We start from the raw sequence: 27,697 nt of genomic DNA, 5'->3' as shown, positions 1-27,697 counted from the left end.
TGTGCCCCTTCGGGTGAGGTCTGTGTGCAGTCGGCTTGTGCGGCTGCCTTTCTGGTCAAAGCCTGGCCCCGTTGGCTCTGGCACCCGGAGAAGGCGGGGGCTCCGGGGTGGAGAGAGCGCCGAAGGCTCTGTAGCTCAGGGCCCTGGGGCGGGGCGTGCGGGCCCAGCACTCACCCCACGCCGCCTGTGCCCTGCAGTGCTGGCAGCTCCTGGCTCTGTGCGCCCCCCTCTTCCTGCCTCAGCACCCCTTCCTCTGGTACATCAAACAGCAGCTCCAGCGCCACGCAGACCCCAGGTGAGTGAGCGCCGTTCCCCCCCGCTGCTCCTTCACTCCCGTGGCGGCACGATTCCGTGTTCCGGGGGGAATGGGGTCCGAACACCCCCACCCCCACCCCACCCCCGCCCTCTGAGACTTGCTCAGTGGCCATGGGGACTTCACCGGTGGCTGTAAACACACACACCCACGCGGAGGTCTGGGCAGGCCTGGGCTTCTGCACACCAGGTCACGTGCGCATGGATGTTTGGTGAGGGCTGTTGCCTCCGGGTTATTCCCAAAGTGCCGTTCTCTGTTGCCATGTCCACATGGGCCCTGAATGGCAAGTTAATACCCCAGGCCCAGCTTCAGGACTTGGCTCACAGCCTGCCCCGGTGGCTGACGTGGTCCTGGCCGGGTCTGGGCCGGGAACCGAGGTGGCAGGGAGGTGTGGATTCCATGGTACTCCCTTCTTCCTCCCCTGTCTTTTTAGAAGTGAGACTGGCCAGTATGCCACCTACTGCCAGCGGGCCGTGGAGCGGGCCCTGCAGACGGGGGAGCGGGAGGCCAGGCCGTCGCGCATGGAGGTGGTGTCCATCCTGCTGCGGAACCCCTTCCACCACTCCCTGCCCTTCAGCATCCCCGTGCACTTCGCCAACGGGACCTACCAGGTGAGGGCGGGCGTGGGCCTGGGCCTGAGCCTCTTCCAGAGGGGAGTACCTCAGGGCCAGGCGGGTGCTAAGCCTCCTCAGGATTGGCAGGTTCTTGATAAGCAAAGCAGCCAAAGAATGGGCCTGGGGCTTCGGGGTGGGAGAGGGGTGCGGTTCGTGCCAGCATGGCAGGAGGAGCTTGAATCGAAAAAGCGCTTTGCTGTTTGATGTCCTGGAAGTACATCTCTGAACCCGTTGTGTGAACAGGAAACTGAGACACTGACCGAGATGGCATGAGAGGGCCTCCCAAAAAGTGACAGGAAAGGGCACCCAGGGCTTATGTCGGGTTCGTCTCCAGGGGGCGGGCTCTTCCCTGGGGCATGCACCCTCTGCGTGCGAATCCCGAACGGACGCCTCCTTGGCCCTTGCACCCGCCCTTGCTCCTTTTAGGCAGGCCTTCCCCCCTCGGGACGCAGGCCCTTCCGAGAGCACTGGGGGGCGTCCCTCAGCGAGCCCCCGGGGCTGACCCTCTCCCTGCAGGTGGTGGGCTTCGACGGCTCCTCCACGGTCGATGAGTTCCTCCAGCGGCTGAACCAGGAGACGGGCATGAGAAATCCGTCCCACTCCGGCTTTGCCCTGTTCACAGACGATCCGGCCGGCCGGGCCCTGGAGCACTGCCTGCAGGGGAGCGCCAAGGTGACGGCCTCCCCGCTGAGCCCTGAGCTCCGCTGACCTGCCGCCTGGCTTCGGGGTTTTGGTGGGGAAAAGCCTGTCCTGCTAGATATCTGGCTGTGTCCCCCCCCCCCCCCCTTCTATGCCAGCCTTAAACCTTAACCAGCATTTCTGGTGTGGGAGGGACAGGAGGCACTTCTCAGCAGCAGCCCGTCCGAGCCTGCTGGTTACACGTGCACGCGGGCGCAAACGCGTGCACACGCACACAGGGACACGGGTGGGCACCTGCGTGCCCAGCGTCCCTGGATGTTGTGTCTGCCAGGGCCTATGCTGTGCCTACAGGTTCAGCCACATTTTTAGGAAGTAGGCCCTTATGGTACTTGGGTATTAAAGGCTCTTGAATGGGACTGAGGACTATCTTGTATTGTGGTCTGAGATTAGAGCCGAGGCATGCGTTAAGTGTTTGAGGGAATGTGCTGTAGCACTTGATGAGCGGGAGGGTTTGGGTCTATCTGCTCTCTCTTTTTTTTTTTTTTAAATATATTTTATTGATTTTTGTACAGAGAGGAAGGGAGAGAGATAGAGAGTTAGAAACATCAATGAGAGAGAGTCATCGATCAGCTGCCTCTTGCACACCCACTACTGGGGATATGCCCGCAACCAAGGTACATGCCCTTGACCAGAATCGAACCCGGGGCCCTTCAGTCCCCAAGCCAACGCTCTATCCACTGAGCCAAACCAGTCCCGGCTGTCTGCTCTCTTTATGGCAGCAGGACAAGGCCTGTCGTCCTGGGCCAGCCTGAAACACTGTGCTACACGCCTTCTCTGTAAATGTCGGGGCATCTGCAAGGCTTGGCCATGCAGCAGGCCACTGGGCACATTGCTGAAGAAGAGAGTGGGAAGGGATGGAAAGGGAGCTGGTGATGTGAGGCCATGGTTTTTGACTGGGGCCTGCCTTGCCCGAGGATGGGTGGGGCTCAGATGGTAAGGCCAATAGGGGAAGCCTTGCTTTGCTGCTCACGCCAAGTCTGTGAGGAAGCCCGGGCACCTGGGGTCCTGGCCCCGAAGGTCATCCTCCCAGGGAGGACAGTCACTCCACTCTGCCCTGCTGCTCTGCCCGAGTCCAGCCCTGTCTGGACCTCATGCCCCACAGCGTGCTTTGCTGACTTCTGTCTTTTGTCTCTTCAAGATCTGCGATGCCATTTCCAAGTGGGAACAAGCCCTGAAGGAGCTGCACTCCAGGAAGTCCGAGGGTGGCACGCGTGTCGTGAGGCTGATGTACAAGAGCAGGTGCTGAGCTCGCCCCAGGGTGGGGCCAGGGTGAGGGCTGTGTCCAGGGTGCACAGGCAGGAGGCCCACAGATACAGCACCGCATGGCACTCATTAGCTGGGGAGCCAGGCCGACTGGGCAGCTCAGCTCTCAGTCCCCATACTGCATGTACACACACATGCATGCACACACACACAAACATGCCAAGAAAACAGACCAACCTCATGAGATGGCTGCATGTGTTACCTTAGGAGAGTGAGATTTTGTATGAGCACTAAATTTAAGGCTAGCAATACACTGCTCCTATACCAATTCCAGGAAACATAGCCGTAGGCATCCTGACTTTTTACCAATTTGAGTAAGAAAATTCCATCCAGGCTGTCTCCAGGCAAATAGTTTCCATTAGTCTCTTGGCTTCTTAACTCATCCAGTTCCCTAATAAGTTGTGATTCCTGGTACCAGATCCCGTAAGTCTAATGGTGTATCCAGAATTAACCACATGCTACAGCTGCCATGAGAACTACGGGCTCTGTGTCATGTTTGCTTAAATATTTTGGAGGCAATAGAAAGTGGGCTTACAGATGGCATAAAAAGAGTCATTTCTTTCTTTGGGAGTCAAGATAAACAGATGCTAAGATGACCTCGTCCTTTTGGGATCCCGGCTGACCTGGCTTCTCGCCCTCTTCCCTGTAGGCTGTACTTTCGGGGTCAAGTCAAAGGGGAGACGGAGCGCGAGCGTCTGCTGCTTGCCTTCCAGACCAGTGGCGAGATCGTGGCAGGGAGGTTTCCTGTTAACAAGGAGCTGGCTCTGGAGATGGCTGCCCTCATGGCCCAGGTACGGTCTGTTTGGGAATCAGGAGAGTCAGGCACCACCTTTGGACTCGCAGGCGGAATGCGACACACAGCCTGGAGCAGGAGATTCTGCAGATGGGTGGTGCCAGAGGAGAGGGTGGCCTTGGCCCTGGCTCCTTACCCAGCAGAGCTCCTCATGGCTGCATGCAGAACTCTGGGCGGGAATCCAGACGCCTCGGTTTGAGTCCTGGCCACTTCAGGCTCTGAGGTCTTGGCCACATTACTTTACTTGTCTGTGCTTTATTATAGTTTCCATTTCTTTTTCTTTTTTTAAATATATTTTATTGATTTTTTACAGAGAGGAAGAGAGAGGGATAGAGATTTAGAAACATTGATGGGAGAGAAACATTGATCAGCTGCCTCTTGCACACCCCCTACTGGGGATATGCCCGCAACCAAGGTACATGCCCTTGACCGGAATCGAACCCGGGACCCTTCAGTCCCCAAGCCGACGCTCTATCCATTGAGCCAAACCGGTTTCGGCTTAGTTTCCATTTCTGTGGACTGAAAACAAAGATACCTCCATACCTACCCCCACAGGGTTGTTGTTCTAAGTATGTTTTTAATGCATATCACATAATATATACAATAACATTTGTACTTAAAGCTGTCAAGCATTTTAACTAGAATTAGGAAAGGAACACACATTCAGAATTTGACTCTTCTCCTTGTTACCTTTACGAGGCCGTCTTGCCAAAGGTTATCTGGGATACTGTATGGTTCCCATAGATATACTTGCTGAAAAAGAAGAGGAAATAATAATAGTTGATCTTTAGCCCTACCCTGTCTGGTTCAGTTGGTTAGGGATCATCCCATGTACTAAAAGGTTGTTGATTCAGCCGAAACCGGTTTGGCTCAGTGGATAGAGTGTCGGTCTGCAGACTGAAGGGTCCCAGGTTCGATTCCGGTCAAGGGCATGTACATTGGTTGCGGGCACATCCCCAATAGGGGGTGTGCAGGAGGCGGCTGGTCGATGTTTCTCTCTCATCGATGTTTCTAGCTTTCTGTCCCTCTCCCTTCCTCTCTATAAAAAAATCAATAAAATAAATAAATAAATAAATAAATAAATAAATGGTTGTTGATTCAATTCCCTGACAGGCCACATACTTGGGTTGCAGGCTCCATCCCTGGAAGGTGCATGCAGGAGGCAGTCAATCAATGTTTCCCTCTCACATCAATGTCTCTCTTTCTCTCCCCTCTTCCCTCCCTCTCCTTCTTCCCTCTAATAACTGGTCTTTAATATAATAAACATGTATTAAATACTCTATAGAGAACCCTGTGCTAAATATTTTATACTAGAGGCTCAGTGTACAAGATTCGTGCACTTGGGTGGGGGATACCTTACTTAGCCCAGCCTGCACCCTCTTGCCGTCTGAGAGCCCTCAGGGGATGTCTGACTGACAACTTAGGCCCACTTGTATTCAGGCCCGATGCACAAGATTTGTGCACTTGGCGGGGGAATGGGGGTAGTCCCTTAGCCCAGCCTGTGCCCTCTCACAGTCTGGGAGCCCTTGGGATGTCCAACTGACAGTTTAGGTGGGGAGTGGATCTAAGCTGGCAGTGGGACATTCTTAGTGCTGCCATGGAGGTGGGTGGAGGTGGGAGAGGCTTCTACCACCACTGCTGCGCTTGCCAGCCGCCAGCCGTGAGCCCGGCTTCTGGCTGAGTAGTGCTCCCCCTGTGGGAGTGCACTGACCACCAGGGGACAGCTCCTGTATTGAGCGTCTGTCCCCTGGTGGTCAGGGTGTGTCATAGGACCCGTCATTCTGCCATTTGGTCAATTTACATATTAGCCTTTTATTATTATATATAGGATGTATTATCCCATTTAGTTCTCATCCCCACATAATAGGTGAGGATATTGAAGCTTAGAGCGTTTAAGTAACTTGACCAGTGTTACAAAGCTGTTAAGTGGCAGAGTTGGGAGTTGAGCCAGGTGTCTGACTCCAAAGGCCACATTTGGAACTCTGCTAAAGTCAGTCAGTCCCCACTTAGCATCGTCAACTGGTTCTACAGCTTTAAGCAAAACATCTCGTCAACATTATAATGAAGTGACATTGAACAAAACTGTTCTTCGAGGACCTGGAGCATCTTCAATCCCATGTCCCATATTTTTGGATTGGAAGCCAGGATTTCAACATTGTCTTCCCTGTCTGCCCCTAACTAACTGTGTCTTTGGATAAGGCAATTAACCTCAACTGGAAAGTGAAAGCTGGACTAGATAATCTCTAATATTCCAGGACCCTAAGGTTGTTTGTTTATCTCTAGTGTCTGTGAAACGAGATAAAGGGCCACTTCACAAGAAGTGTTTTTTCACATCCATTCACACCTCCCCAGTCAAATTATGAAAGAAAGAAAAAAAAAAGAGAGGGTGTACTACACCTTTCTCAACAGCCTACCCCCACCCCACCCCCACCATATCCAGATTCTTGACTCGTGATTCCATGTGTTTCTATCACAGGTGGAGTTTGGGGACTTGGAGAAGCACCTCTCGCCAAGCCCTGGGGGCACACCCCCTTCCAAGGCTCAGCACCACCTGCAGCAGGTGCTGGACAGGTTCTACCCCAGGCGCTACCGATACGGGACACCCACTGAGCAGCTGAGGTAGGCTGCAGGGCTTACGGGGTCTTGTGGGAGATGCGGGCTGCGGGCTTGGGGAGGTCTCAGAGCTGCCATGAAGACATGTTGGCACTTCACTGGCACCATGTCTCTCCCTCTGTCCATCCAGACATCTCGTAGATCAGCTGACCACAAAGTGGGCAGCACTGCAAGGCTGTTCCCCTCCTGAGTGCGTCCGCATCTACCTGACTGTGGCCCGGAAATGGGCCTTCTTTGGTGCTAAGCTCTTTGCTGCTCAGGTGAGTGCAAGTGGTTTCCAGTGGAAGGAGTGGTGACCTCCCCCTCAGGAATGCACTAAGTATCTTCTGGAGCAGTGGTCGGCAAACTCATTAGTCCACAGAGCCAAATAGCAACAGTACAACGATTGAAATTTCTTTGGAGAGCCACATTTTTTTAACTTAAACTTCTTCTAACGCCACTTCTTCAAAATAGACTCACCCAGGCTGTGGTATTTTGTGGAAGAGCCACACTCAAGGGGCCAAAGAGCTGCGTGTGGCTCGTGAGCCAAAGTTTGTCAACCACGGTTCTGAAGCAACTGTTCCTATCTGGTCATGTTTGAGTCTAGTCTGCAGTACCTGCCTGCAAACGAGCAACCACCAGGGGTCGCTATCTCTCCACCCATTTCTGACCTGCCATTTCCATGGTCCTGAGCACATGGTCCTGATTCATTGCTTTGGGGGCCAGGATTCTTTCTGGGTGTCCCTCATCTTTCCTTTATTGACTTCTTTCTCAGTGCTACCCCGGGGGAGGGGGGGTGGGAGGAGGAGATAGGATCAACTAGTTATAAGGGCATGTAACACAGGGTACCACTCAGTCTGGGAAGTTGAGGAAAGCTTCTGAAAAAGGTGGCATGCTTACCTCCCCCGCCTTTAAAGGACTACCCTACTGCACTGCTGGCAGCGAAAATACCAGGAATTGTCCACTAAATAGCCGCTTTTCTTACTGGTAGGGCCTATCGCCCCTAAGATTGCATTCTTTTTTTATTTTTTTATTTTTTTGATTTTGTACAGAGAGGAAGGGAGAGAGATAGTTAGAGTCATCAATCAGCTGCCTCTTGCACACCCTCTACTGGGGATGTGCCCGCAACAAGGTACATGCCCTTGACCGGAATCGAACCTGGGACCCTTCAGTCCCCAAGCCGACGCTCTATCCATTGAGCCAAACCGGTCTCGGCTAAGATTGCATTCTTGCTTTCCTGTTTCTTTTACAGTCCCTGTGAAATTGACTGAAGAAAGATGCACTGCGGCTGGGAAAGGCTGTGGGTGGGGTGCCGTCAGTGTCTGAGAGCTGGGAGAAAGCTCTCAGACAGAGCCGCCCGGGGTGCTCTCTTCTGCGCACTGAGCTTCCCAGTCGGTGGGCTGTGGCGGGCTAGGCTGCGATCTCCTCCCACTCGGGATGGTTAGTAGGTAGCCAGGGCCCGCAGGCCAGATGCCTCCTGTTCGCTCCAGCATGCTGTACGAGGCCATCTTTTAAGTTTTCCAAGATAAGGACAAGGTTGGAAATCACTGCTGCCTAGCAGATCCCAGTGTGCCTTCTTCCTCACAAAGCTCTCGTGGTTCAGCATCCATCGCTGTGGGTGTGTCTGACGGGGTTTTCCTGTTTCCCCAGCCTGTGCCGCTGTCTTCCAAGGAGAACCCTCTGGTGTGGATTGCTGTGAATGAGGACGGAGTCAGCATCCTGGACCACAACACCATGGTAAGGGAGGAAGAGGGCTGGTTCCTAGCTCGGGAGGCAGGTGGAAAGTTTCCCCAGGACTAACTCGCTCTTTCCCACAGCAAGTGCGTGTCACCTACCCCTACTCCTCAGTGACGACCTTCGGTGGCTGCCGGGATGACTTCATGCTTGTGATTAGATCCGTTCCAGACCAGAGCTCTGGAAAAGGCCAGGCTGACAAGTTGACCTTCCGGATGGCCGCTCCTAAGGTGGGTCTGAGAGCTCCTGGAACATCTGGCTCTGAGCTGTCCTGTAGGAAGGGGCGGACTTGGAGCTGAGAAAGGAAGCTGGGGTTGTGACCGTATCCTAGAAGAGCCCTGCCCCAAAGGAAACTCGGCCTTGTCTGTAATCCCGGCTCCAAAGGGTTCAGGTGCAGTTCCTCGGAAGTCACCGCTGGGCAGGCAGGCAGGGCTCGCTAGGGAGGGCACTCACGCTGGCCAGCTGCTCCTGTGCCCTTCACATCGGTCCTTCCTGCCCTCAGACCTCCGCCCCGTGCAGGCTGGAGTTGGGTGCTCACCCACTGTTCTCCTTGCAGCAGGTCCAAGGCAGCTACCCCCTCAAGATGTTCTCACCCCATCCGTCCATCCGTTGTGGGCTCTGCTGTCCCAACACTAGTCGCAAAGTGGGGCAGGCTGCACATGCTCCCGTCTTCCGGGTCTTGAATTCTGCCCAGAGACCTCCTTTGCCTTAAGGGCTTTATTCCCACAGGAAATGTTGACTAGCAAAAGTAAGACTTACAAAGACTCATTTATAGGTTCCTGACTCCCTCTGAGAGTTCACTGGAAACCCTGTTGCTTTGATCCTAAAGTTGGGGGTTGCCAGATCTCCTCCCCCTTTGAACACACCTCTGCCAAAGGAGAAGACAGGCAGCCCTTTGCTCCAGGGAGGCCTCTGCCCCAGCGGGGAGCTAGCCAGAAAGGAAGTGCCACCTGCTGGGGGTGGGAGGCAGAGAGAAAGACTGTGCACCTCACAGAACCTCCAGGCCAATGGGCGCCCATTTCTTTGGGCCTCTGAACCACAGTAACACCGCCTTTGGACGATTTCTCCCAGGTGGGAATTTTAAGAGAGGAAGGAACTGAAGCCCAGGAAGGCTGTGCGTCCTGAGTAATAGCCAGGGAGAGACAAAGCCCGTGTTTGAGCCAAGGCCAGTTCATGCCCTTTGTTTCCGCTTCTTCCTAGATTGCAGAGGCTACTCTCCTCATGGCCAGCTACATGAGCCACTGCTCCATCACTGTGACCACTCCCGCCAAGCCCCCTGCTGCCCAGCCCTGGGAGCTGGCTGGGCAGCAGCTCTTCGCGTCTCTCCCTCGAGCTGCCAAGGGGCCGCCGCTGCCGTGAACGTTCCCTCTGCCCCGCCCCCGCCCCCGCCCCCACTGGCGCCTCTGGGGTGGGAGATACAAACCCTGGGGCATGACACTACTGTGATGGGTCCAACACCCTCCCCAGCCTGCCTGGCTGGTTCTGTGAAGTGTGTATTTCAGGGTCCATGGAGCCTCTATGCTCTAGGTGCCTTATGTCTCAGGGCCCAATTTTAAGAAGCCAGGCCCAGTAGAAAAACCAGTTTTTCCCCCACAAGAGTACTGAGCTCTGGATTCTGCCTGCTTCTACACAGACAGGGAGCTCTGACTTGTGTCAGTGCCATAAGTCAGAGCTTTCCCCGCCCTCAGGGAGGCGAATCTGCTTTATACTGTGTACGGTTCTCATGTGGGGATTTATACTTGAAGTTTGCCCAACATCCTCAGATTCTGAGGACCAAAATTTCCCATTCACCCCAACTCTGACAAAAGTCTAGAACTCACTAGAAAGAGACTTCCTTCCACAGATGGGAGGGGGGTCGGCGGGGCTGGAGGAAAAGGAGCGGAGGTCTGTCCCTCTGCTGCCAGAACAGGCGCTCTGCAGTGCCCCTTCCCTCCGGCAGCAGCTCCTGTCTCTGATGAGGGACAGGAGCTCTCCCTGCTGAGGTCGAAGCTGCTGTCCCTCACACTGGACTAAGCCCACGGGGGCACAAGCTAAGGCAGGGCAGATCTAACTTGGCCTCCCCGTGTCTCCTTTAACCACTGGACGGGGCTCTGTGAAGGCTGTGCTCACTGCTGTAGGACAAGGTGGCCATCACTGTTTCCCTGCTTTTTGCTACTGTGGGAGCCACCAAAATGAGTCACAAACAGGAGACCCCTTCGGGCTTGTAGGCCTGGACCTGCCCCTCAAGACGTCTGGCGAACCTCTGCTGGGAATGAGTTTGAGGACAGAGGACATGTGATGTCTGTCCCAGAAACTGAATGTAGCTTTCACCTTTGCCCTCCTAATGATGCCAGTATCCGCCTACCCACTGAGACCTTCTGTTGAGTGCAGAGGAGATGATCATTGTTGCCACCCTCCCCTAACAAAGAAAGACGAAGGAGTTCATTGGTACTCTGATTTCCCAACATCAGAAACGGAGTTTTATTTCATAGCTCTAAGACAGTCTTACCATTTGTCAATAAAGTGCTGAAAACTGTATGGTCTTAACAGGAGCACCCAAGAATGAAGCATTTTACCCTGGCAAAGTGTGTATGTGTGAGAGTGTGTGTGTGTGTACATGTGAGAATGTGTGTTGCATACTGCAGAACCACTCGGCTGGAACTAGTTTATGTGAGCACTTCAGCTGCTACACGCTTCCCCTTTCATCCTTTACACCAGGGGTGGGGAACCTTTTCTCTGCCAACGGCCACTTGGATATTTATTACATCATCTCGGCTCATACAGTTATCAACTTAAAAATTTGCCTGTTGTGTTTGGTCAAATATTTCTGTTCCTGCCTTTTGCCCAGCATTTGGGTTTAGTTGGGACATTCCTACCTGGAACACATCAACACATCACACATAACACAGGCTTCTGGAGAACCCCTCCAGGGCTGGTGTGAAAGGCAGAAATGACAACTCTGGTTTTGTGATACTTGAGTGTCTCGAAGGCCCATGAGGATAGTATTATCTACCTGGGAGTTTTTAAAAAATTAGGATCTGCCCTGGCTTGTGTTGCTAAATGGTTAGAGTGGCAGCCCATACACCAAAGGGTTCAATTCCAGGTCAAGGGCATATAGCTGGGTTACAGGTTTGATCCTTGGCCCCAGTCGGGGCATGTACAAGAGGCAACCAATTAGTGTGTCTCTTTTACATCGACGTTTTTCTCTCATTCTCTTTCTCCCCCCTCCTCCCTTCCACTCGCTCTAAAAATCAATGGAAAAAATACCCTTAAGTGACAACAAACAAACAAACAAAAAAATTAGGATCCCTCCAAAAAAGTAAGGGAGAATGGAGTTGTGTTCATACTGAACTTAGGAGCTAAGTTATTTCCCCACCCTGTCTTCCCAATCCTTCAGGAATCCTCCTTTAGTTTATGAATTTTATACAGAAGAAACTGTCCCACCAACAAAGGCTTCTATACTTTGCATGTTTATCCTTCTTTAACATGTTCCTGGAAACCAAAGTCGAATTTCTGTCTAGACTTTTGTCTCATTTCTCCTAGCAAAAGAAGTTTTTGAGCAACAGAAGAGTATTAATGTGCTTCACACCCTGACTGAAATGCCACATTCATGTTTGTCAGTCAAAAGCAGATGTCTGTGAACTAGGCAATTACTGTGCATGTTTATGAAGGAGACCTGTTTATTAAGAGTCATATTTAACCCTACACAGACAAAGGAGATAGGGGGACAAAGTCTAGTCTTTTGTAAGACATTTCTTCCCACTAACCCAGTGCCTGAAGGGCTGGACTATATTTTATATATCTGGAAATTATCTTTCTCAAGAGATCTGACATCAGTTTCCCAATGTCTTGCTCCCCAAATTTCAACAAAAAGTAAACTTGAATGTGTTTAGAAAATTCGCAAGTGCTCTGTCAACATGACCTTTGACATACCGTTTCTTAAGGTCTCCTCTCAGTTGGTAATATACACATACCTTAGGAGGGGAGCACTGAAATACCAGGAACACTTTGCTCAACATCACACCATGAGCTGAGTTCCAGTCACCTGCTCTGGCTCAGATCCACCACATCATCCTGGTTCCTAGGACCGTGTCCACATGATGTTTGAATATAGTAGAATATACCAGCCCAAGGGCTTAGGGGTCACTTCCCACGGAGACAGTACTGGCCTTCTGGATGCTGGAGCTCATGGGCTTGTGGGTGTGGCTTTCCCGTGTGCCAGGATCTCCTGGCAGCTCCTGTACACTTCAATCAAGCAGTCCAGCCGGGGCTTGGCACTCTGAAGGCCAAAGGGAAGAAAGGCACAGTCAAGGTGAACAAGGGGGAGCTGAGGAGTGCTGCATCCATGTGCAACTTCAATCTCTCACCCACACCAAGGGGTCTGCAGGCACTGGCGGGAGCTCAGAAGGGCAGAGTTCAGGCCTCAGCACCTTGCTGAAGAGTCTCTTATGAAGCCCGCAGCCCCGCCTGTGAATTCTCAAAAGCTGGTTCTCAAACAACAGTTTGTAAACTATAAATTTCATGATCTCCATCTACGAGCAAGAATGAGGATTAACAAGGAGACCCTCCTGGGAAGTGTCACCAGCTGTGGAACAGTCCTCAGAGAAAAGAAGGGCAGCGTAATTTACTGTATATTGACAAATACTGTGTATAATGAGATGTAATACAACTGAGTTAAAAGAAAGTCACAGAATGGGAAAAAGATGAGGATGGCATATTTAATAAATAAATGTTTGCTAACCAAATATGTAAATTGTTACAAATACATAGTCAGTATCTAGATTCTACTTGACTAAGAGAGGAGGTACGGATAGTTTAAAACAAGAAATAGTAATAGGTAGATACAAAGAAATACGAAAAGTCCCTGTCTTTAAGGAGGTACAAATTTAAACATTTTAATTCCTTTACTGACATACTAAACTAAAAAAGCTATACCCATTGTTAGCCAAGACTAGAAAAGCACAAATCCCCCCAAAGCAGTGATCGGCAGACTCAGTCAACAGAGCGGCAAACCGCGGCTCTGCCCCAAAGTATATAAAGTTGTCCAATCTCTGGAGCCAAATCTCAAATACTGTAAAAATCTATGAAGGGCCCTAACCGGTTTGGCTCAGTGGATAGAACATTGGCCTGTGGACTCTAGGGTCCCAGGTTTGATCAAGGGCATGTACCTTGGTTGTGAGCACATACCCAGTAGAGAGAGTGGAGGCAGCTGATCGATGTTTCTCATCAATGTTTCTAACTCTCTGTCCCTCTTCCTTCCTCTCTGTAAAAAATCAATAAAATATATATTTTTAAAAAATCCATGAAGCTATCATAAATTTTAATAAATTAATTTTGAACTATAATGCAAAAGAATTTTAGGTCAGCTGCCTTAAATCCTTTGAGAAACAGGGCAGTGAGGCAGTTAACTGTATATGTGAATTATACACTTATAAAGGGATTTATTACAATTATGTTTATATAAGTGGTTTTTTATAAGAGAAGAGCAAAAAATACCCTGGATGTGATTTCAAAAGTTAGCAATAGAGTGGCTAAATAAACTGATACTTAACATGATAGTATAATTATTTAATAAGTACAGTGGCCTTTTGTAGATGCATGAAAATATGCATGTCAAATTTAAAAAGCAAGGTGCAAAACAGTGTATAACAGTATGTGTAGATCAATAACATCTACATAAAATCATATTGGTAGACTGACAGAGCCCAAGGAGATGAATAGTGATTTGCAGGCAGAAGTTGCTATCTATTTTTCCCTAAAATATATGTAAATTTGTAATATTTCTGAAAGCCTATATTTGCCTCAAAAAGGAGCTCTTAAAAGAACTAAAATCCCAATTCTCACTAAAAATAGCCGTCAGGTATCCTCAGATGTTCCTGACAACAAAAGTTTACACTGCTACTGTACAGAAGTAGCTGTGGACACGCAGAGGAGTGGAGGGAGGGTAGAGGATTTCTTTGGAGAAGAAAGTTAAGCCAAGTGTTCTGTGCTCACCTGGAAGACCGGTACTACTTGGGATATCCCATTTGGTTCCATCGGATCGTTCAGTAAAATGCAGAGATAGTAAATCACCTTCTGCTGTAAGAAAACACACCAAATAGAGATCTAAGGGAAACTCATTTTGTTTTCTTTTTCTTCAAGGGACGGCTAAAACTTTTTCATAAATGGTTATCTCTAAGAAGAACACTTCATAGTTTTTGAAGTGAGGGATAAGTACATTCTCATGCAACAATCACCACCAGAGATTATTCTGAAGCTGAGCCGAAAATAAAATTGAAACGCTGACTCCCTATCCATGAGAACCTGTTGTGTCTCTTTAAAAGGGGACACCCTGCTCAGGTAGCTCCACTGGGGTAGGGCATCATCCCCATATGTCAAGGTTGTGATTCAATCCCTGGTCAGGGCGCATACAAGAATCTACGAATGAAGGCATACATAAGTGGAAAAACAACAAATATCTCTTTCTCTCCCTCCCCCTTTCTTCTCTAAAAATAAATAATATAAAAGGACATATTTTTTTTTTCAATATAAGTTACTTTTATGTTTTTAGACATGCCAGCCCAAAAAGAAAACACTGCAAGTACTGGAGCAGAGTCCTAAATTTTAATTTCTTGACATCTAATACTTTAGGTACTAAAACAGTTCAAATCCAGGCACACTCAATGGGCTACGCCTCCAAAGAGGCCTGTGGTACCATTTACATACTTACCATATAAATAGCCTCATTAATGATGACATCCTTCACCTTGCCCATCTCAATGAAGGTGGTGCTTTCTTTGCCAGATGCATAGGATGAAGTCATCTGGATGCCCAGGGAATCAATGATTAACAGAGTCTCCTGATCAATCTTCACAAAGTGGAGATAACCAAGCAGGCCTATGAGGGTGATGAAGATGGCAGCAGAGAGGATCATGCTGTTCTGAAGAGAGAGCCAGACACCGGCAGTAAGATTACCAGATGGTCTTCTGCATATGCCACTGTTTAGTGAGTCAACTCTAGGCCATGCAGGAAAAGCTTTGTTCTGCTGGGAGTTGAACAGGTAAGAGGAACGTGCATGGAGGAAGAGGAAATCACTTTCACTTGTGCTCTGCAGAGCTATGAAAGCATATGATGAAATACATCCAGACAACAAACGGGTTCATCTGTGGAAGAGAACCTCTATCAGCAAATACCCACCATCAGAGATTTTTCTTCCAAAATTGCAATTTAAGGACTCAGACCTTTTCCTCGCACTCTCCCTCAGAATAATATGTAGTGCAAAATCACAGACTGAACAATAACAAAATGCTTAGCACAGTGTAATAGATACAACCCAACCACTCCTCCTTCCTAATAGAACTTGGAATGAATCATGATTGGTTCCCACTTCCGGCTAGAAATGGACACGTGACACAACTCTGACCAAGAAGATGTGAGGGAAGATCTCCTGGAGGGGTTTCTGGAAAACCAAGTCCATCTTAAAAAAAGATCTAAGGAAGATTAGGTCCCTACATCCTGAGGGGTATTTGTTTGTTTGTTTGTTTTTAATATGTATTTATTTATTTCAGAAAGAGAAAGGAAAATGGAGAGAGAGCTTTAAACGTCAATGATGAGAGAGAATCATCGACTGGCTGCCTTATGCACAACCTCTACTGGGAATCAAGCCTAAAAGCACGCATGGGCCCTGATTGGGAATCCAACTGTGACCTCCTGTTCATAGGTCAGTACTCAACCACTGAGCCACACTGGCCAGGCAATCCTGACGTTTTGATATCTGCAACTACTATGGACTCTGTCAGACCATGTGGAAAGCTAGGCTGAAGACAAGTAGAATACACCAAGATGGAAAAAAAAAACAACCAATCTACTGAGCTTTTTATGACCTCTAGAGCCCTCCTACCTCCTGACGTCTTGTTTTGTTAAATAACAGATATTCTCATTTAGGTTTTAGTTGTTTTGGATTGTGACTAAATGATATAAGGCTGACTGATGAGCTGATATGACTACCTGATGTGTTAAGAGCTCAAGATAGCATTTATTTCTTTGATTCTAAGACACATTTACAAACTTTTCATCATTTCTGATGTTGAAATGTGTTTTTCTATTAATGTGTGTTTCTTTCATGAGGCACTGTTTTCTTTTTTCGATAAAGCTATTATATAGAAGGATGGCACCAGAAAAAAATCACTGACCTGGAATCAAAAGAAATTCAGTAATGTGTGACTGTCAGTCCTTGAGGGCAGGGAGAGTCTTATTATTCTTTGTCACTGACAAGGTGCACTCCTTGACTTAACTCTAGTCAAGCTCTTCTAAGCCCCTGACCCTGCTGTCCATCATTGTTGGGCCTGCATTGCCCAGTTGTAGCAAGAATCTTGCAAAGTCAGTTTAGAGAGAACTCCCACCTGGCTGGTCTTCAACAAGAATCCTGTCGAGTCCGTTTAGCTCCTGATGTTTCCTTTTAGCAATTTCTCACCCACTGACTCCCACCCTGCTCCTCAACTATATCTTCCCACTTGTCTATGCTGTATTCAGAACTGAGTCCAATTCTATACTGAGGTCTTTTTTCTCCCATCACAATGGTTTCTGAATAAGATATGTTTTTACCACTTTAACTATTAACCAGTTCTGATTTTCTTTGAAAATACCCTCCTTTAAACTTTTTAAATTTATTTTTAGAGAGATACAGAGGGAGGGAGGGAGGAAGGAAAAGAGAGAAAGAAAATCTTCGATTTGATGTTCTACTGGTCATTTAATAAGTATCTGTTCCCTCCTCACATGACCAGTGCACAAAATTCGTGCACAGGGTCGGGGGAGTCAGCCTCAGCCTAGCCTGCCCCCTTTCCAATCCAGGACCCTTTGGTGGATGTCGGACTGGCGGTTTAGGCCCGATAATCCTGGACCACTGGCTCCTAATTGCTCACATGCCTGGTCACCCCTCACTGCCCCCTGCTGCTGGCCTGGTCACCTCCAACTGGCCCCCTGCTGGCCTAGTCACCCCTCACTGCCCCCCCCTGCCAGCCTAATTGCCCCCAACTGCCCTCCTGCTGACCTGGTCTCCCCTAACTGCCCCCTCCTGCTGGCCTGCTTGCCCCTCACGGCCCCCAAAGGCCTGGCCACCCCATGCCGCCTCGTGTTCAGTCATTTGGTCATCCCTCACTAACCCCCCTGCCAGCCTGGTTATAGGCAGCCATCTTTTGCAATATCAATTTGTATATTACCTCTTTTTTATACGGAATTAAATCTTTTTGGGGGGGAGGAGGGGAGGGAGAAGCAGGACTGTCCTGGCAACTTAACTGACTTACGAAGAAACTTTTAGATATAACTTGATTCAAATTAGACAGTCCTATTATACACATATCTATGCTTGAGTGGCAAAAAAGCTAATGGATGCACTAAAGGACGCAGTAATGGGAGCAACATCCAAATTAAAGGATAGTACTGCTGTGCTTACTCTTCACCAGATCACTCCTGAAATAACATTCAATTCAGGGCACTACATCTGAAACTGAAAAAGACAATGAGGGTGATTCCTTCTATTTGAGGGCAGTCACAAAACCACTGTCCATGACCCTCACAATACTGTGGAGCTGGCATGGCAGACATTAATTCCATTTTTAGAGATGTGAAAACATCTGGGACAACAGGAATGGTCTGGAAATTCATAATTCTTTATCCCATCTCTGAAATGTCCTGATTCTTTAGAAAGTACTTGAAGTTGGGGAAGCAGTTGGGAGGAGGGGGATATAGACTGCCTTGAAAAAGCAGAGATTAGGAAGAACTGTCCATGTGAAGCTCTTAACTAACGTCTGGCCAAAACCGGTTTGGCTCAGTGTATAGAGCATCAGCCTGCGGCCCGAAGGGTCCCTGGGTTCGATTCCGGTCGAGGGCATGTACCTTGGTTGCGGGCGCATCCCCAGTGGAGGATGTGCAAGAGGCAGCTGGTCAATGTTTCTCTCTCATGGACGTTTCTGACTATCCCTCTCAATTCCTCTCTGTGTAAAATCAATAAAAAATATATATTTTTTAAATAACGTCTGTATGTGTGTGTAACACACATACACACACACACAGACACCGTGGAGCCAGCAACAGTCTCTGCGCAGCTACAGATAAGGTGCGGGGAGCAGTGATTCCCGAGGAGGGGAAGTGATGGGCGAGGACGATTAACCCAACAGCTCTCCACGGCGCATGGGAGTTGAAGTTTTAGGCTGTCGTGCAAGGACCCGCTGTGCACCGGGTGGAACGAGAGCACAGCAGCGATCCAAGGGAGGGAGGAAGTTCAGGGCACCAACTCCACTAACCGGGATGGAAAGAGCTGTCCAGCAGCGGGACGGCGTCCCCAGGGCCAGCCAGTTCCCGCCCGCCGGCCCGACGACTGCGGGAGGGTCTGACGCCGAGGTCCCGGCTCGACCCCACGACCCCTCAGACCCTCCCAACATCCCGGCGGCAGCGAGGGGCGGCCCGGCCTTACCTCGAAGAGGGTGAAGAGGCCGTAGGCCGCCAGCCACACGGAGCAGGTGACGGCGGTGAGCGAGCGCAGCGAGAGCCGCGGGCAGCTGAGGCAGAACTCGCGGCAGGACGGGGAGTAGTAGCGGCGCAGCAGCGCCAGGCGGCCGCCGTAGATGTCCGAGAAGGTCAGCTCGTCCTCCATGGCGGGAGGACACGCACCCCGCGGGGCCCAGCGCCGCGGCCGCCCTCCCCAGCCTCCCGCCCGCCCGCGTCCTCTGGCGGCCTCCGGCCCACTTCCGGGAGGCGGGTGGCCACGCCCCCTCACGCTCCGCGCAGCCTCAGTTCCGCACGCCGAGCCGGCGCGGCGGTCTCGTTGGGTCCGTTCCTGGCGCTCCCGCGGGGCTGCGCTCCTAGGATTGTCCACTCCAGAGCCTCCCAGGGGGCCGGCCGCTCCGCGGGCAGCTTAAAGCCGCTATTAACGGGCTTTTTGTCTCGATGAATTGGTTTCTGTTTTTAAGGCAAAGCACGCCCCAAGGAGACAGTCCGCAGGTACTCATTCATTCATTCATCCATTCATTCATTCAGGAGCGGAGGGTGCTGAGGGGAACAATGTTGTCAAGGTCCCTGCCTTCAGGAAGCGTCCTTCCTGGTGACAGAAACAAAATGGAAATAACTTCAGGGGGCTCTTAGCAGTGATATATGACTCGCAGGGATGACATTCAGCAGGGCGGTCAGGACTCGGGTGCGGAGCAGACCGTTGGGTGGGATCTCTGGAGGAGGAACTTGCCGGAAAGAACAGGAAAAGCAAAGCCCCTAAGGCTGAAACAGGGTGTGGGGGCGTTATTGGAGGAATAAAGGTCCAAGAGGCTGACGCCCAGGGAATGCAGTTGGGGATGGGGAGGTATAGGCAAGGGTCAGTCCAGGAGGGTCTTGTAGGGCTTGGTAAGGGTTTGGGATCTCACTGCCCAGGAGGTCTCTTTGCCCTAGCCGGTTTGGCTCAGTGGATAGAACATCGACCTGCGGACTGAAGCGTCCTGGGTTCGATTCTGGTCAAGGGCACATTCCCGGGTTGCAGGCTTGATCCCCAGTAGGGGGCATGCAGGAAGCAGCTGATCAATGATTCTCATCATTAATGTTTCTACCTCTCTCTCCTCCTCTCTTCCTCTCTGATATATATATATATATATATATATATATATATATATATATATATATATATATATTTTAAGAATGCTATCTTTAATAACTTGTTTTGAAATAAATGCCCATTTTGAAAATCAAAGCAGACCAGGGCCCTGGACAGTTAGCTCAACTAGTTAGATCGTCATCTCAATATGCCCAGGTTGCAGGTTCAATCTCTGGTCAGAGCACATAAAAGAAGCAACCAATAAATGCATAAATAAGTGTAACAATAAATCAACATCTCCCTCTTCCTTCCTCTATCTGAAGTAAAATTAAAAGAAGACCTGCTATTTGAACTTTGGTGTTTTTTTTTTAATGAGTTATAAGATATTTTAGATATATAGAATAAATTTAATTTTAAAGAATAATAGTAACATAACAATTTACTAATCACTCCCCTGATGCATATTAATGAGGAATTAGTAATTTACCTCTTACTAAACCGTGGAAAGCCACTGGAAGTGACATGCAGGATTAATTTAGAATGGTCAATCTGGTGACTCCCTGTAAGTGCTCAAAAAGTGATTTTTGCAATAGTCCAGGAGATACTGAGGTAGTCTGTGCGAATACTAACTTCAGAAAACATAGGAAATGGGATAAATTGGATGTGGTGATGGGCAAGAGAAAGGTACCAAAATAATTCCAAGGATCTGAGCAAGTGTGGCAGTAACAGTGACTGAATCCCTGACCACATCTCTACTGCTCCCTACAGCTCCCCACCCTGGAGAACTTCTTAAAATTTAGGTTGCTGGTTCCCCATCCCCAGAATTAAATAAGTAAATAAGCTTGGGGTAGGGCCCAGTAACTTGTATTTCTGACAAGTATGCAAATGTTGACGCTACTGGTCTGGGACCCTACTTTCAACAACAGTGCCTATCAGTAATAGCTGCTTTATTTTGCTAAGGCTTCAAAGACATTTCTTTGTTAAACCAGCAGGGGGAGACAGGAATACAATTTATCCCCAAAATAAATATACTGCCTGACACTACTACAGAGGCTTGGAGTTATGATGTTGCCATGGAGACCTCTGAAATAATTTGGAAAGCAGCATGTAACTTGGCATCAGGAATGTTTTTCAGGTGTTTACATTAACACCCCTCTCTCTAAAAATCAATTAAAGAATTATTTTGGTAAGACGAAAGTCCAGAATTATACAAGCTGTGGTGACACAGTAAGAATTTAGAATCTGGAGTCCCAGACCTCTGCCACTTCCAAGCTATGTGACTTTGGGAAAGTTATTTATCTGATCCTGATTCTTTGCATTTAAAATAGTCCCTATAGTAGTCCCCCTTAATCTCCGGGGACATGTTTCAAGACCCCTCTACATAGTACTTAACTGTCACTTAAAGCAGTGGTCGGCAAACTCATTAGTCAACAGAGCCAAATATAAACAGTACAATGATTGAAATTTCTTTTGAGAGCCAAATTTTTTAAACTTAAACTTCTTCTAATGCCACTTCTTCAAAATAGACTCGTCCAGGCCGTGGTATTTTGTGGAAGAGCCACACTCAAGGGGTCAAAGAGCCGCAGTTTGCCAACCAAGGAAGCACTCTACAGCTTCTCTTTGGCATATTCGAATTGCCAGCATCACTACTCTGGCACTTGAAGCCATTATTGAGTAAAATAAGGGTAACTCCAACTCAAGCACTGTGATGATACAATAAGGACCAGTTGATCGGATAGCAGAGACGGCTACTAAATGACTAACGCGTGGGTATCATTCATCTGTGGATGTGCTGGACGAAGTGATTCATAGCCCAGACAGGATGGAGCAGGACGGTGGAGATTTCATCAGTAACTCAGAATGACATGCAATTCAATCTTTTTGTACCATGGTTAACTGAAACTTGCGAAAGCAAAACCAAGGATTGCAGGGGGGAAGAAGAGGGTAGGAAGGGCTACTGTACTTTATGGAATTGTTAGAGGGTTAAAAGTTCTAAGAAACTTCGTTGGGTTTTGCCCTAACAATAGTTTGGCTCAGTGGATGGCGCCTCAGCCCGAGGGCTAAAGAGTCCTAGGTTCGCTGAAACCAGTTTGGCTCAGTGGATAGAGTGTAGGCTTGCGGACTGAAAGGTCCCAGGTTCAATTCTGGTCAAGGGCATGTACCTTGGTTGCGGGCACATCCCCAGTAGGGGGTGTACAAAAGGCAGCTGATCAATGATTCTCTCTCATCAATGTTTCTAACTAACCTTCTCTCTTCCTCTCTGTAAAAAAATCAATAAGCCAAAACTGGTTTGGCTCAGTGGATAGAGCGTCGGCCTGCAGACTGAAAGGTCCCGGGTTCGATTCCGGTCAAGGGCATGTACCTTGGTTGTGGGCACATCCCCAGTGGGGGATGTGCAGGAGGCAGCTGATTGATGATTCTCTCTCATTGATGTTTCTCACTCTCTGTCCCTCTGTCTTCCTCTCTGTATAAAATCAATAAAATACATTTTTTTAAAATCAATAAAATATTTTTTTTTAAAAAGAGTCCCGGGTTCGATTCCAGTCAAGGGCATGTATCTTAGTTGCAGACTTGATCTATGTTTCTCTCTCATTTATGTTTCTAACTATCCCTCTTCCTTCCTCTGTAAAATATCAATAAAAAATATATTTAAAGAAAAAGAAAGAAACTGTTGGTTACTATTATTCAAATACTAGAGACCCAGTGCATGAAATTCGTACATGGGGAGAGGGGAGTTCTTTCAGCCCAACCTGCACCCTCTCCAATCTGGGAACCCTTGGGGGATCGGGCCTAAACCAGCAGTCGGACATCCCTCTCACAATCCTGGACTGCTGGCTCCTAATCACTCACCTGTCTGCCTGCCTGATTGCTCCTAATTTGCCTGCCCTGCCAGCCAAGTCACCCCCAACTGCCCCCTCTGCCAGCTGGTCCTCCCATGCAGTCTGCTATTCAGTTGTTTGGTTGTCCTTCACCCCCCTGCTGGCCTGATCATAGGCAGCCATCTTGTGAGGGTGTGAGGTTCAATTTGCATATTACCTCTTTATTATATAGGACTAGAGGCCCAATGTACAAAACTCATGCAAGAGTAGGCCTTCCTTCTCCTGGCTGCAGGCACTGGCTTCCCTCTGGCACCCGGACCCAGGCTTCCTTTGCAGCCCTGGCTTTGTCCAGAGGACCTCCGGTCTAATTAGAATATTATACTTTTATTATTATAGACTAGAAGCTTGGTGCACAAATTTGTGCACCAGTGGGGTGCTCTCCAACATTCCCTGAGGGGTTCTGAGTTGCGAGAGGACACAGGTCAGACCAAGGGACCCCACCGGTGTAGGATCGGGGTGGGGAGGGACGCAGGAGGTTGGCCAGCCAGGGAGGGACTCGGGAGGACTCCAGGGCATGTCTGGCCCATCTCGCTCAGTCCAGATCAGCTGGACCCCAGTAGCAAGCTTATGTACCTGTTGGAGCATCTTCCCCCTGGTGGTCAGTGCACATCATAGCAAGCAGTTGAGTGCCCTTAGCATATCATTAGCATATTACCCTTTGGTTGGTTGAATGGCCTACTGGACAACCAGACACTTAGCATATTAGGCTTTTATTATATAAGATAACTAATACTCTAGTAGTTAATTGTTACTTTCAGCTAGCCCAGATATGTTGCTATGTTTGGTTTTTTAACAATTCAGTGTTCCCATTATTCAGGTAAAGAATTGAAAACATAAATCCCAAACTCCCCATCCAAAACACCCAAACTAGGTGGGATTTTTATTAATACACCTGGCCCAGAGAGCTCTGATCTAGGTTTGATCTCCTAGCCTTCAATTCCCAAAAGTAAGCACTTTTTTTTTTTTTTTTTTGGACCTTGAGCTCTGAGATGGACCAGAGCAGGTGGAAGCAGGCAGGCTTGGTCTCGGCAGAGTACTCCCTTAGGGTCAGGTGAGACCAATCTCAGCCTAGCCATCCCTTTTCCTTGATCGGGGAGAACTGGCCGCTACCCACGAAGGGACACACCTGTTTGTAACCATCTCTTAATGGCCAGGCCCTGATACTGGTTTCCCGGTGTCGCCGCTGGGGCTCCCTGGATGGAGAGCCGCTGGGCTGGGCGGAGGGGGGGGCGGGGGGGAATGGCAGGGGCAGTGGGCGGAGCCTGCGGAAGGTGTGCGGAAGGCCGGTTGGGGGCCCGGCCGGGAGGGGGGCGGGGCCGTGACGTCGGGGCGGCTCCGGCTCCGGAGGGGAGCGCGGCTGCCGCGGCGGCGGCGCTCACTCGGGGCGGCGAGCCGCGCGGAGCAGCCGGTCGCTTGGCAACGTGCCGCGCTGCCCATCCATGTCCGTCCGCGGCAGCCTCTCGCGTCTGCGGGCGCCGGTGCATCTGGTCCTGAAAAGGTCCGTCCACTCCGTGGCCGTGATCGGAGCGCCGTTCTCCCGGGGGCAGGTGAGCACCGGGACCTGGCGCCGGGCACCGGGATCGCCGCCCGCGGGAGCCGGGGAAGCGGAGGGCGTGGGGGTGGGGGCTCGAGGAACCGGGGAGAGGGTGGCGGGGGAGACCTAGTGGTTCCGGCGATTGGGCGCCGGGAGGGCACGTGGGATTTTTTCTTTTTTCTTTTTTACTATAGAAAATAGGAGAGGCGGGCGGGGATGGAGGGAATCCTGAGTGCGGTTCGGCGGGGGCTTCGGAGCTGAGGGTGATGGAGGAGGAGGAGGAGGGAGGGGAGTCCTTGGAGGGGCGGGAGGAGGGGAAACCGGCTTGAGTCCCGTGTAAAATAGAGAGAGAGGAGGTGAAAGCGAGCGGTTTCTAAGAATCCAGGATTCGTCCTGGGAGCATTAACGGGAGGAAATTGGCGCCGGCCGGACGGGAGAGGCTGTTGTTCCCCCCTCCGGGAAGACAGACACCCCGGCGGAGAGGCCAGGGACCCGGCCTGCCAGCCACGTCCGCCCGCCACAGATCCTCACCTGGCGCAGCCCGTCTTGTCGTCCCGCTTGCCCTTCACTCACGGGGCTCGGAAGGTTAATGCGGCTCCGGGGATGGTTGTTTTCCCCTCCTGCCCTGCAAGCGTGTGAACGAACCAGGCCTCGGGTGGAAACAGTGATAATGTCAGGCTTTTGAGAGGATTCTATTGGGAACTAAGACCAGCCGTCCTCTCTTGGTTTCCCTTTCCAATAAATATTTCAGCGACCTACTGTCCACTGTGGTCCAGACACATTACATTGAAATTCTGGAAATAAGCATTTCACAAGTTTTAAAATCGCAGCTATGGGGAGCATCTGTGATGAGTGAGTCTCAAGCTAGTCCCGCTCTGTCCTGTCCAGGATCCTTTGTCCCGAGGGTTCATGCTGCTAGGCACCTCCCACTTCTTAGTTATCATACGAGATACGGCACTGCTTGCTCAGCTAACCCTTATTTTATTGTTATAATTATTTTATTAGTAGTTATTGTTGTTAGTCTAGTGGTGTGCCTGATTTATAAGTTAAACTTTATCCTAGGGTCCAGTACTATCTGCGATTTCAGGCATCCACAGGGGTCTCTTGGAATACATTCCTGGCGGATCCATCCCGTATAGTATAAGCAGATGTCTGTGTTTTTGCGAACTACAGTTGTCTTCTTTTCAATCATCTCCCCTCGCGTCTCATTGTGTGTTTCGTGTGACAGAAAAGAAAAGGAGTGGAATATGGCCCTGCTGCTATCAGAGAAGCTGGCTTGATGAAAAGGCTCTCCAACTTGGGTAAGTGGGGGCTCTGAGATGTTGTGCAGGGAGGCACACGCAGGGAAGGCACAGTGTCAGCTGTGCGCTCACTGGGGATGTGTCTCTCATGTTCTGTCGGATTCCACCTGCAGTTTAAGATCTCTCGGAGTCTTCAGTGCAATAAAAAGTGTGTGTGGAAGGCAGGGAGGCAGAGCCTGGAACAAGCTGCTAATGACTGCAAAGCGGTGCTCAGAATGCTAGCTCCAACCATAACTGTGCCGTCAATCTTTCCCCCTGAAATTCTGACTTTCCCAACTCACTCATGAGGTGCTTATGACTCATCAGTCTGGCCAGTTTACCTCTTTGAATCATTCATTTCTTCCCGAGGATTAATAGCTTTATGTTACTATAAGCAGAGCCTTAGATCTGTATTTTCCAAACTTTTCTGATTATGAAAATCACTTGTGCTATTTTTTTAAAATTCTGATTCCTACGCGACTCAGTGGAAGAGTCTGGGTTATTGGCCCTACCAAACAAGTGCTTTTCACAAACACCCAGGGTACTCAAAAGTAAAGTTGCATTCTTGTAATTAGTATGGTACTCAAAGTTTACAGGAGCAGAAGTCAGTGGAACCCAGTGATAAAGGCCATTTATGTAGTAATAGAGAATCCTTTTTTTAGTAACGGGACATTAAATTATCTTTATAGTAGGAAGGTTCTTCCTTAGCCAGCCCAAGTGTTTCTAGTGGATGTTAGGAGCCATTTTCTCCATTCACATTAGGACCATTCGTATAGCTTTTCCGGAGCTGTAAGTGCAAAAGGCATGGTAGCAGGAAGCTATAGATTCTGGAGCTAGTAATACAGAATAGGTGAGCATGTGCCTTGACCAGGAATCAAATCATGACCTGGTTCATAGGTCTACTCTCAATCACTGAGCCATGCTTGCTGGGCAATAGGGTCTTATTTCTTTTCTTTTAAATATATTTTATTGATTTCAGAGAGAAAGAGAGGGGGAGAGAGAAACAGAAACATCAATGATGAGAGAAAATCATCCATCGGCAGCCTCCTGCACACCCCACACTGGGGATGGAGCCCTCAACCTGGCACCCTTCAGTCTGCAGGCCAACAGCACTCTATCCACTGAGCCAAACCGGCTAGGGCAGTGGTTGGCAAACTCATTAGTCAACAGAGCCAAATATCAACAGTACAACAATTGAAATTTATTTTGAGAGCTGGATTTTTTAAACTTAAATTTCTTCTAACGCTACTTCTTCAAAATAGACTCGCCCAGGTCGTGGTATTTTGTGGAAGAGCCACACTCAAGAGGCCAAAGAGCCGCACATGGTTCTCGAGCTGCAGTTTGCCGACCACAGGGCTAGGGCAATAGGGTCTCTTTCTTAATCATTTTATTCTCCAAGTTCACCACCAAAGATGAAAGATAAATCGGTAAGATTTAGTATTAATTGTGTCACACATTACTTAATGGAGGAGGTTTTTATTCCTGCCTATAAATGAGGATACTGTCCCTTGATATCAGCTATCCACATTCTGCCTTTTAAAAAAGCAATCTCTGGCAATCACTGTTTTTTAACACTGGATAAACCTGTGCAGCCCATCTGATAGACTGGGTCTGGCATTGCTCGAATTGCCTGCTCATTGCTGGATTCTGCCTCTTGAAGAGAACCTTTTCAGCCTCACACAGGAGACAGCATTCAGCGGAGGCTGCTGAGCGAGGGGGAGGGGCAGGGGCAGCTTCTCCTCAGCCTTGCAGACCTCCTTTCCTGTCCCAGCTCATGGTATTTTTCCACTCCACCCTGGGGCAGCTGTTCTCCCTTAAATACCATAATGCTTCCTCTGTTATGCTCAACGTAAAGTGATGGGGAAGCTTCAATTTATTTGGTTTTCCCTTTCATTAAAAAATATATATACTTTTAGTTTTACTATTTATATTCTTACCTGGTAGCTGATTGGTAGCCCAATTGGTAGCCAGACTGCTGGTGAGCAGTCAGAAATAGAATCTCACTGCATATTAATAAGATTGTGGCACTCAGCAGATTTCCAGCCTGGGGTTGGGCTAATCTCCAGGAACATGTTAAAGTACAGAGAAGTTCCAAAGCTCTATTCAGAAATAGTACCAAAAATTTTAAGTTCTTCGAGCATTTCAAATAAGCAATATGCATAAGTTTCAAGGGAGAGAAGACCCACGGAAAGGTTAACTTTCACAAATCCCTTTGTTGTTTGCCCTCTGCTCTAATGTCGCGCCTATCCACGTTGCCATGGCAATAGTTAAAACTTCCTGTTTTCTGGAGTGAATGTATTTGACCCGGTGTGGGGCTCAGTAGGCACACTCAGAGGGTCCTCTTTCAAGTATCCACTTACTTGGACTATTTAAAGAGACCCTGAGAGGAGGAACCGAAGAGGCCATGGCTCTGGCAAGGCTCAGGCAGAGTGCCTTTGCTCCTGGTTCTGGTCAAGTACTGCC

General features: G+C 49.2%; 3 protein-coding genes across 11 annotated transcripts in view; 2 read left to right on the top strand and 1 right to left on the bottom strand.

The window, feature by feature from the left end:
• Window positions 1–10,525, top strand: part of PLEKHH1 (pleckstrin homology, MyTH4 and FERM domain containing H1) — a 54,249-nt gene extending 43,724 nt beyond the window's left edge. For both annotated transcript variants that reach the window (XM_045579515.1, XM_036433617.2), the window contains exons 20-29: window positions 198–295; window positions 747–924; window positions 1,444–1,599; window positions 2,765–2,865; window positions 3,539–3,680; window positions 6,159–6,301; window positions 6,426–6,555; window positions 7,925–8,011; window positions 8,092–8,238; window positions 9,209–10,525. In XM_045579515.1, coding sequence (XP_045435471.1) covers window positions 198–295; window positions 747–924; window positions 1,444–1,599; window positions 2,765–2,865; window positions 3,539–3,680; window positions 6,159–6,301; window positions 6,426–6,555; window positions 7,925–8,011; window positions 8,092–8,238; window positions 9,209–9,367 — 1,341 coding nt within the window. In that variant the 3' untranslated portion in view covers window positions 9,368–10,525. The remainder of the gene's footprint in view (window positions 1–197; window positions 296–746; window positions 925–1,443; window positions 1,600–2,764; window positions 2,866–3,538; window positions 3,681–6,158; window positions 6,302–6,425; window positions 6,556–7,924; window positions 8,012–8,091; window positions 8,239–9,208) is intronic.
• A 63-nt stretch (window positions 10,526–10,588) lies between these two features.
• Window positions 10,589–18,725, bottom strand: PIGH (phosphatidylinositol glycan anchor biosynthesis class H). Of its 8 annotated transcripts, XM_036433639.2 has the most exons (5): window positions 18,438–18,718; window positions 14,697–15,011; window positions 13,982–14,065; window positions 12,142–12,266; window positions 10,589–10,694 (listed from the first exon to the last, which is right to left on the bottom strand). In XM_036433639.2, exons 1-4 carry the CDS (start codon window positions 18,615–18,617, stop codon window positions 12,174–12,176), a joined length of 672 nt encoding a protein of 223 aa, XP_036289532.1. In that variant the 5' UTR covers window positions 18,618–18,718; the 3' UTR covers window positions 10,589–10,694; window positions 12,142–12,173. The 8 variants fall into 8 exon arrangements, with proteins under 8 accessions (XP_036289532.1, XP_045435491.1, XP_036289570.1 ...); XM_045579535.1 differs by lacking the exon at window positions 13,982–14,065 and having other exon boundaries at window positions 18,438–18,724; XM_036433677.2 differs by lacking the exon at window positions 10,589–10,694 and having other exon boundaries at window positions 11,655–12,266; window positions 13,982–14,062; window positions 14,697–14,906; window positions 18,438–18,725.
• Window positions 18,726–23,779: 5,054 nt separating this feature from the next.
• Window positions 23,780–27,697, top strand: part of ARG2 (arginase 2) — a 33,345-nt gene continuing 29,427 nt past the window's right edge. Inside the window, exons 1-2 of the mRNA XM_036433448.2 lie at window positions 23,780–23,967; window positions 25,183–25,255. Of these exons, the coding sequence (XP_036289341.1) occupies window positions 23,860–23,967; window positions 25,183–25,255 (181 nt within the window). The 5' untranslated portion in view covers window positions 23,780–23,859. The remainder of the gene's footprint in view (window positions 23,968–25,182; window positions 25,256–27,697) is intronic.

The sequence above is a fragment of the Pipistrellus kuhlii genome, unplaced genomic scaffold (genome assembly GCF_014108245.1).
Source record: "Pipistrellus kuhlii isolate mPipKuh1 unplaced genomic scaffold, mPipKuh1.p scaffold_m20_p_1, whole genome shotgun sequence".
Classification (NCBI taxonomy): domain Eukaryota; kingdom Metazoa; phylum Chordata; class Mammalia; order Chiroptera; family Vespertilionidae; genus Pipistrellus; species Pipistrellus kuhlii.
This window is presented reverse-complemented; position numbering and strand designations above follow the sequence as displayed.

What these genes read in the sequence shown, in the direction of transcription:
- PIGH (XM_036433630.2), bottom strand. Translation starts at nt 18,617, where the DNA reads ATGGAGGACGAGCTGACCTTCTCGGACATCTACGGCGGCCGCCTGGCG. An exon ending in TTAATGAGGCTATTTATATG is followed by an intron (nt 14,066 to 14,696) that starts GTAAGTATGTAA and finishes GTTTTCTTACAG; the next exon opens with CAGAAGGTGATTTACTATCT. An exon ending in AAGTAGTACCGGTCTTCCAG is followed by an intron (nt 12,267 to 13,981) that starts GTGAGCACAGAA and finishes TTTGGCCTTCAG; the next exon opens with AGTGCCAAGCCCCGGCTGGA.